A 13103-nucleotide genomic window follows, 5' to 3' on the forward strand; every position below is an offset into this window, starting at 1 on the left:
TCTATATAAAGTTATTTTCTCTTTAGGGTACTAATGCATCATTATTTTGGAGGAGGTGTAGATAAGCTCATACACACAAACACATATACACTCAAATAGTTTATCTCTTTTTCGGCTAATCAATAATGTATATGACTACATTCAAAGAGTTCAAAAATGCTCCTTCTCTTTTATGAGGCCCTTTCAGGCAAAGTGTGATCCTATAATAAACCTAAATAAACCCTTCAAAGTACTTTCTTTTACAGAATATGTCTACAGATGACTGAAAATAAGTTTTCTTTTTGTTTTAATGTATACAATATAAAAAATTTGTGAAAGTATCTAGTTTTTAAAATATAAGTTATACAAGTTATGTAAGGACCCACAAAAACAACACATTATAAGCAAAAGCAACTTGAAAAGAATAGAGAACTTTATCCTCCTACTTGGGATATTCAGAAGATGGTGATGTTACTAATTACATTATCTACTTACCAATTTATCATTTTCATTGGGCATTTCAAATACACATCTCAATTTGGAATCCATCAGTTCATCAGGTTTTGCTTCTTTCCACTAAAAAAATTTTATTACATATCAAAAATCTAAATAACAATTCTCTCTCAATTCATATAAAATGCATATAATACAATACATACATGCTATTTTCGAAAACAGTTTTGAGAGTTATTTATTAAATCTGCAGCATCCTCCCCACCCCTACCCCACAAAATACCTTTGGTCTGCTTACCAAAATTTTATTATGTAAAATAAAATCAATATTTCCTTTCATCTAAAATTACATGTTTTAAAGCTCCAATAAAGTGAAAGTATGAATTATTATGATCAAGCTTTAACAGAATATATAGGCTGAATTTTTCCACAATTCTAGGACTGAACTTAAACAAGCAGACAGAAAGTACTATGTGCCTTTTTCTATAATGCCAACTTTGCCTTTATTCCTGCTTCTTAGTCTCTAGGGCTAAAAACAACACTAAGGATTCAGCAATCCTACAAGCCAGAATTTGAAGTGACAACAATGAAAAAGAATGCAGTCTCTTGGGCTATGAGTATCTCCTAAATCTGCTAAGTTATAAGGTGAACTATAGTCTGTTCCCCCTAAACATTTTTAAATTGTCTTAAAGTCTTCGGTCGTTTGTAAAAGTAGCAAGAAGTTCCAGGCAATAGAACCCTCTTCCTTAATTATTGTGGTGCTTCCCTCATCTTGATTAAATAGCCTAAGAAGCACACATTGGGGGCAGTTTTATTTTGTTAAATATTTCCCATTTTAATCACATCTTAATCTGGTTTGTTAAATATTTCCCAATTACATTTTAATCTAGTTTGGGTCACACTTGGAAATGTTTCAAGCCATACACGTAAAACCACTGCTTTAGAGTACATGGACAGGTCTAGGAACCATGTAAATACTTTAGTGCTGACTGGAACCTTATTTGTAAAAGAATATTATTAACTTTAAGTTGTAATAGGATTTAAAGGTTAGAGGGTTTTTTCTTCACTTTTTTTTTTTTTTTTTTAAAATAAAGGTTAAAGTAGAAATGCATTTTGTGGAAAGAAAGTAGGAGGAAAACCTCCAAAGCTTCTCGTTCTGAGGCATTTTTCTTTATACTTTAATGACTGAATAATCAATTCAAATGACTAGCTTTTATAAAGGGCCTGAGTTTTAAACACAGAACATATGACAGAAGGCAAATATATAATGCTTACTTCAAAGTTCAAAAGCTTCCTCAATTATAGAGAGCTTCAGCTATAAACATAGATAGATATAGATATATCCATTAGATGCAAAGTCAGAGCTCCCTTTCTGTGTAAGTTTACAGATTTTCTAAAAAAAACTAATTCTTAATTGCTCAATTATAGATAGCTTCAGCTATAGATATATATATAGATAGATATAGATGCAAAGCCAGAGCTCCCTTTCTGTGTTAAGTTTACAGATTTTCTGAAAAAGTACTATTTTTAATTGCTCCTTTAAACACTACTAAACTTAGGACTCTAGTATTTAAAATACAAGTGCAGCAAACTAACTTTGAGAACAATAAAGAACACAGAATAAGGTCACAGGATCATCATTTAGGGCTAAGTGCGTCTTCTGAGGACATCTAATCCAATTTTCTCATTATAGATGGCAAAGGCGAGGCCCAGAGAGGGGCCCAAATGTAATTTGGCTAATATCACAAAGGCAGAAAGAGAGTAAAGGAGCCAGAATTCAAACAGGTTAACTGATTCTAAATTCTGCATTCTTTCTTGTGTACCATTCTACCACCAAGAGGTCAGGAATTAATAATTTGCTTCACTACTCATTTTTTTCGAAAATAAATTTCTGCTTTACATTGATATTTCCTTTAGATAATACCAATATGCTTCTTATGTCATTGTAATCAATGATAAGAAGAGAAAGGGTTATTCCAAGATCCTGTTCTGGAGCTGACAAATAGTCAACAAATTTTAGAAATAATCTTACCCAATCCCATCATTTTACAGATGAGGAAAAGGAACTGGTGAGATTAAATGACATGCTGAAGATCAAAAAGAAACAGACAGCTTTAGCAATGATCCACATTCAAGAAGTAGAAAGTACCAAATTGGCATCAGCTTCCAAACCGAAAGTTTCAGAAACTGAAATTCCATTTGTCCTCTATTAGACAACAATGTCTTCTTTTGGAGGTTATTAATAGCAAAAGTAAAATATGGACCAGTTTACACCTATATGAGACAAAAATTAACAAGTAACTAGCTTAAAAACTTCCTGATGGGGCAGCTAGGAGGCACAGTGGATAGAGCACCAGCCCTGAAGTCAGGAGGACCTGAGTTCAAATCTGGCCTCAGACCAAACACTTGACACTTTCTAGCTGTGTGACCCTGGGCAAGTCACTTAACCCCAACTGCCTAAGCAAACAAAAAAAAAAAGAAAAAAGAAAAACTTCCTGAAGTACTCTTACCACACAGTGAAACACGCAAAGACATTCACACCTAATCTGAGATACCAGAATGCCTAGTGAAGAAAGGAGAATTAGGGCATCTACAATGGTATCTCTATTTAAAAGTTTACAAAGAAAATACAAGGCCTGATGCTCTTCAGCAACATTTTCTCAAGGACAGAGAGAAAGGCTCACAAAAGCACCATTTTTAATTCCTGGAGAGAAGAAAAGTAATGGGAAGCTTCTACATGTTACATTTCTGAGACTTAGAAATATATGTGAACCTTTAGAAATTAAAAATATTTATAGCCTTCGCTGCAAAAAAAAAAATCAGTTAAGAGAATTAAAACAAATTAATAGAAAGGAAAATCTACTGAAAATACCTGGTGTGACTCTCATAATCGTAGCTAGTGAACATTAACACTTTGTTCCAAGATAGTCATTTCTGGAAACACTTGCAATTACTATACACTAAACTGTGTGAGAGCTCATACTTCAAATCTTAAAATAGGAAAATTTCTACATGAAAGAAATTAACATTCCCATATGCACCATTAGTAATCAGAAAACCCTAGTAACTGAGACAAAAGAAAATCAAAAAAAGGTTAAAACTATACATTTAGATGGGTCACTTGACAATATCTTTGATTTTAAAATAAATTCTATGGTAGTGAATGCTGAAGTTTTTAAATAATCACTCTCTGGGATGACTATAGAGGCACAATATTTCTTAATGCCTTATAGTTTACACATCTTAAATGATTCCTAAAACTGAATTCATTACAGAATGTACTCACCACAGCCTCCATATCTGAAGTGTTTGATGGAGCAAAAATCGTCTGTACCATAAACTTGTGTTTACTCTTCTCATTTGGATCATAGTCAAAAGGCTGTAGCATTACTAAATAAGAAGAAGGAGTAGATTACACTGTGTTAAATTTATTCTACTCATATATGCTACCCTGTATCTGAGATGTAATGTTTTATATTTAGGAAGGATATGACAAGTCAAATGCTTGTATATTTATACTAAACATCCTAAATCAACACCCCTTAGGGAACAATTTTAATTTAACTTAAGCAAAATTTATTTTTTAAAAATGGGGAGGAAATGACTAGTTAGTAAAAAGGTAAGGATACAGCTAACAAAAATTCTGACAAAACTTCAAAATTCTATCTCATGCTTTTACTTACATCATTCCCATTAGTCTCAATTTATAGTTAACAAATATTTGTGAAAACTAACAGTTAACTAAGGTCCCGTTTCTGGCATTTCCTGATCAAGTACTATTTCCCCCCTCAAATTAAGACACCTAGATTAGAAATGATGTACTCAGTAAAACAAATCCCCTTTTCCCCATCACTTAAAATTCTAGGGTAATGGAAAATATTTAAAAGATTGTTAGCACTTAGAAAATCATGTCTGCTTAGAGAAGTGCTTCAAAGAATTCTAAGATAGTCGCATTTCTAATGAAAATGTCCCAATAATCAAATACATTTCCCAACCTCCCATCCCCAACTGTGCTGATATATTCTGGGAAAATTGACTTACAGAGCCACCGTGTGGTATAAGAAGGAACATGTTGTAAACTGTAAATGTATAATTTGTTATTTTCCTAATCATATCATAATTAACATGTGTACCTAATTTTGTCAGGTATACAACAGAGGAGTACACTTAACAAGGACTACTAAAAATGTATTTGCTGGGGGCAGCTAGGTGGCACAGTGGATAGAGCACCGGCCCTGAAGTCAGGAGGACCTGAGTTCAAATCCAGTCTCAGACCAAACACTTGACACAAAGTAGCTGTGTGACCTTGGGCAAGTCACTTAACCCCAATTGCCTCACTTTAAAAAAAAATGTATTTGCTTTGAGTCTTGCAAATCTAATCAAGGGATAGGGAATAGGGATCAGAGGCCTGCACCCTTGATTTCATTGGTATAGGGAACTCCAAGTAAGGAAATTCAATCTCTTCAATTTATAGTCCCAGATAATTGCTGTAGCAGTGAGGGGTAAATTCATTTTCCCAAAGTTACACAGTTAATCTGTGTCTGACTGCATTTGAACCAAGGTCTTCCTGGCTCCAATGCTACTGCTCTCTTCACTATGTCACACTGCCCCAATAAATCTAAAGGGCTTTCAACTGAAAATGATGAGAAAATAGCCCATTTACAGCCACTGCACTGGATACCACAGAACTTAGTTACAATGTAAAGTAAGTAAATGAATGAACAAATAAACAAACAAATAACACTGAAGCCCAGACACTCAGAAAAGATAAAATCCTAGAATAGATCTAACAACAAACTGTAGGAACTCAAGTATCTAACAAAAATGTATTAAGGGCCAGCGACATCAAGGAAACAAATTTAATCTCACAGCAGGGACAGCTGGATAACAAGAAACAAGAAACAGAGGGATATAAATCATCAGATTACACCACAGACTACACTGGATAGAATAAGAAAGATAAATCAGGAGTTTGAGAAACAGATCATAAGCCATGCATGGAAGCATGACACAGCAATGACAGAAGAATTCATTTAACATAGACATCATCATCTGCTGAAGCTCTTTTGACCAAAAAGAGAACTGCTAATAACTTATTCACTTGCCCTATTGATAATTTCAATCATCAAAAGAAAGAGGATCCAGTAAGGGGAACTGCTGTCCTAGATCAAATTCTCACCAGCAAAGTGGAAGTAGTTGCTCAAGTAGAAATGATGGGAAACTTGAAGGTAAATGATCATCTCAGAATATGTGTGAGAGAAGAGAAAAAGGCCAGGGATCATCTGGCATGATCTAGATTTTAGAAGACCAGATTTCAAGCAAGTAAATTTAGAGAAAGGATCAATAGGATCTAAATAGACTAAAATTAATTGTGAAGAATGAGATATGCCATAGGACTAGAGAAAGGTAAATATCCTGAATTTCAAAAGAGAAAAGAGTGGGGGAGCCTGCAAGCTATACACCAGTAAGTCTGATTTTAATTTCCTGGCAAGATTCTAGAATACATTATAACAAAATTGTATTTGGTTAGCATCTAGAAAAAATAATCAAGACTTCAAGAACAAGTCACATCAGGCTTTTTATTTTTTTAAATTAGACTGGTAATCAGGTGAATACCATAGACACAATTCACCCAGGTTTTGGGAAAGTATTTGGCAAAGTCTATCATCCTGTTCCTCTCAATAATATGGAGACATACAATCTAGGCCACATCATAGCTCTGTGGTTTCAAAACTGGATGAGTGTCCAGTGTTAAAAAGCGTCCAGGTTTGGTACCAACTTACAAAATGGTCTATAGTGGAGTGTCCTGGACATCTGTACTTCAACTTAAACTGTTTACTATTTTATCAATGATATGATGAAAAGCAAAGATCGTGTGCATACCAGACAACAAAATCACTATCAAAAAGATCTTGACAAGACTAGAACATTGGAATAAAAAATATTAAATTTAAATAAGCAAAAATGTAAAGTCAAAAGTGGATAAAAAAATTAACTTCACAAGTACAAGACAAAAGAGGTGTGGATAATAATTACAATTCTATAACAAGTTGAATTCAATTCAGTTAGAAAGGTTCAATGGCTTTACTTAGAGGATCAATATATTTATACTAAATATCTCCCTAAACAATTTATATGCTAGTGCTTCATACTATTCTATTTGAATGTAGTATAATTCCAAACAAACAAAAAGAGCAATTATGATATCCTCAAAATAAGAAAGAAGTCAAGTTACAATATAAGATATTCTTGGATTTAATTTAATACATACTTAAATACTACAACACAAATATACACTCGTCCTTTCTGAGAACTTTCACTCCTCAGCTGGCTCTGCTTCGGACTTTCAGGCCTCAGCTGCCCTCTCATCCTAGCATGTCCCTCAACACCTGGGGCCTCTTCAACCTGTAAGATCTATCCATCCCTCCAAGCCTTCTCATCCCAGAACATCTCTTTGCCATGCTGCCCCCACTCCTCCCATTAGTGAGTTTCTCCACTGCCAAACACCTTGGGCCTTAGCTATTCTAGCTTTCTGGTACACAGTCTTCTTTATAAATTATGTGGTTAGAAAAGATTAGAACATAAAAAACATGTAAATGTATAAGCTTAACTGCCATTCTAACTGGGGAAGCAATTGCCCTCAGACCACATTATTCAAGCGTGTTCATTCATTGTGTAATAGATTTAACAGTAAAATCACATTAAGGGACTATTTGAAAAGACTCTATCTAATTATCAAAAATTTTCACATTTTTTTCTCTTTGCAAAGAACCTGGCAAACCCCTCTAGAGGAAGATCCATTTTACATAGATTTATTAAGTAAAGATCATGCTTCTATGATTCATGACACAGATCAGGAATCCCTGAATTTCATATTAGAACTGGTTTTCTTTGTGTCCTGTCCGTATGCAAATCAAGAGTCAACCGTGTACTAACAAAGGAACCATCTACTGCTGTCGAGATACAAATAAAAATTTTGCTTGGAAAAAAATGAAAAAAATTAATCTCTGGAATTATCATTGAAATTAGTGAGAAAATACTAGGTTCTCTCTTTTAGTTTCCTTTTTATAAAATGTGAGAAACACATATTCAAGTGTTTTTTTTATTGAGATTATACAACAAAGGACTTAATCTCCATGCAGTGACACTCAGAAATGATACTACAAAATTTTAATTGCTGTTGAAGACTAGAAAAGAGACACTAGAAATTTAAAGTTGCATTAATAGTACTTTAGATTTCTTGGGTCTTTCCCCTTTTACTCTCTTGAAAGTCCTTCCTATATAAGGAAAGTACTCAAAGAGAGGACTCCAAGGTTGCAAAACAAGCTAAATATTCAAGCAGCAGCTTCCAGAGCTCTCAGCCCAGAGATCCAGGGAGTCAGACAACTGCTTAGAGGATCCCTTGCTAACAATGGGTACAGATGACACTGACTGGTACCTTTATTGTTCATATGCAGTCTTAGGTGGCTGTTCCCAGGTGGAGAGAAGTACCTGTGGTCAATCACAAAGGAGTAGGGTCCCTGGTTGCAGTTCAGGGAGAGAAGAGCACTAGCAAGGCAGTTGCAGGAGAGCAGAGGGCCTGGTCATAGTTCCAAAGCCAAGAGAAGCACTAGTGCTTGCAGCTGCATGGGACCAGGGGCCCTTTCTGGGTAAAGAACAGAGTGGAAAGGGGGGAGGGAAAGGGGGGCGCAGGCACATCTCCATGGATCATACCACCTTGGAAACACTGAAAACTTGCAGACCCACAGAACTAGCTCTGAAAATAGCAGTACAAAAAAAAGCCTAAAACCTGGCACAGTGCCTCCCTACTCCTAGGTGAGCAGAGCCCAACTTTAAGACATAAAGTTCAAAGTCAAGAAACAGGCTGGAAAAATGAGAAAAAGAAAAAGGTCTTGAACATAAAAAACTACTACAATAACAGGGAAGACCAAGATACAAACTCAGCAAAAGACAATTTTTAAAAAAAAAGCTACAAAGCCTAAAAGAAAATGCTAATTGGACATAAACCCAACAAGAGTTCCTGGTAGAGTTAAAGAAAGAAAGAGATAAGAGTGAGAGAAGAAAAATCATGAAGAGAAATGACAGTGATGCTAGAAAATTGTGAAAAGAGAATTAACACTTGACGAAAGGCTCACGCGCACACACACACACACACACTCACTCACTCACTCACTCACTCACTATGGAAGAAAACAACACTTGAAAATAACAGAATTAGCCTAATGGTAAAAGAGACACAAAAATTCACTGAAGAAAACAACTCTTTAAAAAGCAAAATAGGCCAAATGGAAAAAGAGGTACAAAAGTTCACTGAAGAAAACAATTCCTTAAAAATGAGACTTTGGCAAGCTGAAGCTAATGACTCCATGAAACATCAAGAAACAATAAAACAAAGTCAAAAGAATTTTTAAAAATAGGGGCAGTTAGGTGGTGCAGTGGATAGAGCACCAGCCCTGGATTCAGGAGGACCTAAGTCCAAATTCGGTCTCAGACACATAACATTTAACTGGCTGTGTGACCCTGGGCAAGTCACTTAACCCCCACTGCCCAACCAAAAAAACCAAAAACCAAAAACCAAAAAACCAAAAAAAAAAATTTTTTTAAATAAAAGAAAATGTGAAATATCTTATTTGAAAAACTAACCTGAAAAATAGATCAAGGCGAGATCTGGACTACATGAAACCCATAATTTAAAAGAAAAAGGAGCCTAAATATCATATTTCACTGAACTATAAAGAAAAACTGTCTTGATATTCTAGAACCAGAGAAAAAGTAGAAACTGAAACAATTCACCAATCACTTCCCGAAAGGTCTTTTTCCTTTTCTTTTGATCTCTTTAGGGTACAGACCTAGTAGTGGTATTGCTGGGTCAAAGGGTATGCACAGAAAAAGAGTTCTTCAGCAACTCTTTTTATGGTGAAAAAGAATTGGAACTTGAGGGAATACTCTTCAACTAAGGAATGGCTGAACAAGTCATGGCATAAGATTGTGAAGAAATGACAAGGAGGATGATGTCAGAAAAACATGGCAAGCCCTATTTGAACTAACGTAAAGCAAAGTGAGAAAAACCAGGAGATCATTGTGCACAGTAACTGCAATGTTGTAATGACGATCAACTGTGGAAAAACTTAAGCTACTCTTATCAATACAACGACCAAAGACAATTCCAAAGGACTCATGATGAAAAATGCTATCCACCCAAAGAGAAAGAACTGAAGAACTCTGAGTGCAAACTGAATTAAAGTTTTCTCATTTTCTTTTCTTTTCTTGCTTTGTCTTGGTATGATATAGTTAATATGGAAACTGTTTTGCATTTTACATGTATAATTGGTATATTCCTTGCTTTCTCAGTGCGTGGGGAAATGGCAGGAGAAAGGGAGATAATCTGGAACTCAAAAAACATTTTTAAAAGAATGTTAAAATTTTTAAAAGGAAAAAAGAACACCCATGAGCTATATTTCTAAGTCAGACTTGGGAAAACAGCCTGTCAAAAAATGTACTTAATAGGGACAACTAGGTGGCACAGTGGATAGAGCACCAGCCCTGGATTCAGGAGCACCTGAGTTCAAATTTGGACTCAGACAGATAACACTTACTAGCTATGTGACCCTGGGCAAGTCACTTAATCCCATTGCTTAGCCAAAAAAAAAAAAAAATGTACTTAATAACCAAAGTGATTAAAGTGTGGTTTCATCATAAAGTATTAAAGACTATGTGGAATGACTGTCAGGGACACCCTGTGATTCAGAATTTCAGCAAGGAATCTGCTCTGTGTATGGGCCAATTCTTAAATGAGAAGACCATGAACTTCCTTAGGTTCTCCTAGATTTTCAAACTTCCAGTGAAGGCCCTCAATTTGGTCCTTCCAAACAAGGTACAGTCTATAAGCTAGCAATCTTGTTAGCAAATCTTGCAAACTCAATGCCAAATCATATTTGTTTTTTTTAAATTGCCACAAAAGTAGAATACGTTATACATTAAGTTTTTTAAAGATGTAAAAAAAAAAGCCTGAAATAATTTAATAAATTTAATTATTTTACTTTGTCCCAATTAATTTGTACAACACTGTATGCCTGGGAGAAAATTACACCCATCAAAGGTGATGAGCTTACCAAAAGCTTGTAAAACAATAAGATAAAAGAGATGAGGAAAGAATTTGGAGGACATTCAAAATCAGGAGCATGATATGGATGATAATTCAGCAAAAAAGCCTGAGTTATTCAAACAGGTGGGAGGTAAACCAGAAGAAGAGTTTCCTAAAAACCAGGGGGGAGTAAGAATCCAAGAAAAGAGGTTAATCAGCAAGTGTCAAATAATGAAGAAATAAAAAAAAAAGAATAAAGATTTAGAAAAGAACATCAAACTAGCAAGTAAGAAATCACCAGTGGGGGTAGAGTCAAGATGGCAGAGTAAAAGAAGTGACTTGCTTGAGCTCTCTCCCAAACCCCTCCAAATACCTGTAAAAAACAAATGGCTCCAAACAAATTCTAGAGCAGCAGAACCCACAAAAAGACAAAGTGAAAAAAATTTCCAGCCCAAGACAACCTAGATGGTTGATGGGAAAGGTCTGCTGAGACAGGCTGGGAGAGGAGCGCAGTTCAGTGTGGGCTGCACAGACAAAGACAGGGCTCAGCAAACCTAGAGCAGGCCTCAGGGGACTGAATCACAGGCAGCTATGGAGATTTCCAGACTTTTCAACCCACAAACACCAAAGACAACTTAGAAGTAGGAAAGGTAGGAAAGGTCTTTTCGGATCTTGGTGACAGAGGAGCTCAGTCTGGCCCCAGTCCTGGCACAGCCCCAGGGTAGTGGCTTCTTCAGGAGTTCTCAGCCCAAACGGGGGGAGGGGGGATCAAGCAACTGATCAGAGGGGGATTGCAAGGATCTCTTTGTTGGTGCTGAGGCAGGATTTTCTTGTTTTGCCCCTGCTTGGATCTGGGTCACAGTCCTGGGTGGCAGTCCTGGGGCCAGGAGGAGTGTGGGCATGGTGAAGAGGGAATCCTCCTCACAGTTCTATGGCAGAAAAGACTGCTTGTGGTCACTCATAGACCAGAGCACAGGCCAGGAAAGGAATAAACACCTTGCCTTTGATCAAAGCACTTTGGAAAAACTGAAAATTTATAGGTCCCTAGAAGTATCTCTGAAAACAGCTGCACAAAACCCCCGAAGCTTGAAACAGTACATCCTCCACATTGGAAGCAGACCCCTACTTAACAAAGAGTTTAATAGTTAAGTAATTGGCTGGGAACATGAGCAAACAGAGCAAAAAATGTCAGACCATAAAATCTTACTTTGGTGACAAAGAAGATCAATACATACAACCAGAAGAAGACAACAAAGTCAAAGTTCCTACATCCAAAGCCTCCAAGAAAAATATGAATCAGTCCCAGGCCATGAAAGAGCTCAAAAAGGATTCTGAGAAGCAAATAAGAGAAGTAGAGGAAAAATTGGGAATAGAAATAAGAGTGATGCAAGAAAATCATGAGAAATAAATCAACAGCTTGCTAAAGGAGACCCCAAAAAATACTGAAAATAACATCTTAAAAAATAGACTAACCCAAATGGCAAAAGAGGTCCAAAAAGCCAATGAAGAGAAGAATACCTTAAAAAGCAGAATTGGACAAATGGAAAAGGAAGCCCAAAAACTCATTGAAGAAAATAATTCCTTAAAAATTAGAATGGAGCAAATGGAAACTAATGACTTTATAAGAAATCAAGAAACTATAAAACAAAATCAAAAGAATGAAAAAATAGAAGAAAATGTGAAATCTCTCACTGAAGAAACAACGGACCTGGAAAACAGATCCAGGAGACGTAATTTAAAAATTATTGGACTACCTGAAAGCCATGATCAAAAAAAGAGCCTAGATACCATCTTTCAAGAAATTACCAAGGAAAACTGCCCTGATATTCTAGAACCAGAGGGTAAAATAGAAATTGAAAGAATCCACCCATTACCTCCTGAAAGAGATCCCCAAAGGAAAACTCCCAGGAATATTATAGCCAAATTCCAGAGTTTCCAGGTCAAGGAGAAAATATTGCAAGTAGCGAGAAAGAAACAATTCAAGTATTGTGGAAACACAATCAGGATAACACAAGATTTAGCAGCTTCTACATTAAGGGACTGCAGGGCATGGAATACACTATTCTGGAGGGCAAAGGAGATAGGATTACAACCAAGAATCAGCTGCCCAGCAAAACTGGGTATAATTCTTCAGGGAAAAAAATGGTCATTCAATGAAATAGAGGACTTTCAAGCATTCAAGAGGTATTCAGATTGCAAGCCATCTTGGGGTGTGGGGAGTGGAGAGATGGGGAGAAAATCTGAAACTCAAAATCCAGTGGGAGTGAATATTGAACACTAAAAATAAATTTTTTTTTTTAAATCACAATAACCTTTAGAGAGAATAGTTTCAATTGTGTAATGATGTGGGAAACAAAACTGAAGGAAGTTGAGAATGGAGAGAAGTCTAAGCAGTATGTATAGGCAGATTTTACTAAGAAATTTTCTACGTGAATGGAGAAATATAGGAAAAGAGCTTGAGAATGACTGGGTCAGGTCAGAGTTTTTTTAAAGGATGGAAGAAACCTAAATGTGTTTGTAGAAAACAGGAAATAAACTAACAGGCAAAGAGAAATTGAAGATTGGGAGAAGTCAAACAGATTTACTT

At 35.9% G+C, this 13103-nt stretch overlaps 1 protein-coding gene across 1 annotated transcript in view; it reads right to left on the minus strand.

The window, feature by feature from the left end:
• Positions 1-449: 449 nt before the first annotated feature.
• Positions 450-13103, minus strand: part of LOC114054141 (vesicle-associated membrane protein-associated protein A) — a 49647-nt gene continuing 36993 nt past the window's right edge. Inside the window, exons 3-4 of the mRNA XM_027877285.1 lie at positions 3719-3822; positions 450-555 (exon numbers count right to left, since the gene is read on the minus strand). Of these exons, the coding sequence (XP_027733086.1) occupies positions 463-555; positions 3719-3822 (197 nt within the window). The 3' untranslated portion in view covers positions 450-462. The remainder of the gene's footprint in view (positions 556-3718; positions 3823-13103) is intronic.

This window comes from Vombatus ursinus, unplaced genomic scaffold (genome assembly GCF_900497805.2).
Source record: "Vombatus ursinus unplaced genomic scaffold, bare-nosed wombat genome assembly UNPS02014812.1, whole genome shotgun sequence".
Classification (NCBI taxonomy): Eukaryota; Metazoa; Chordata; class Mammalia; order Diprotodontia; family Vombatidae; genus Vombatus; species Vombatus ursinus.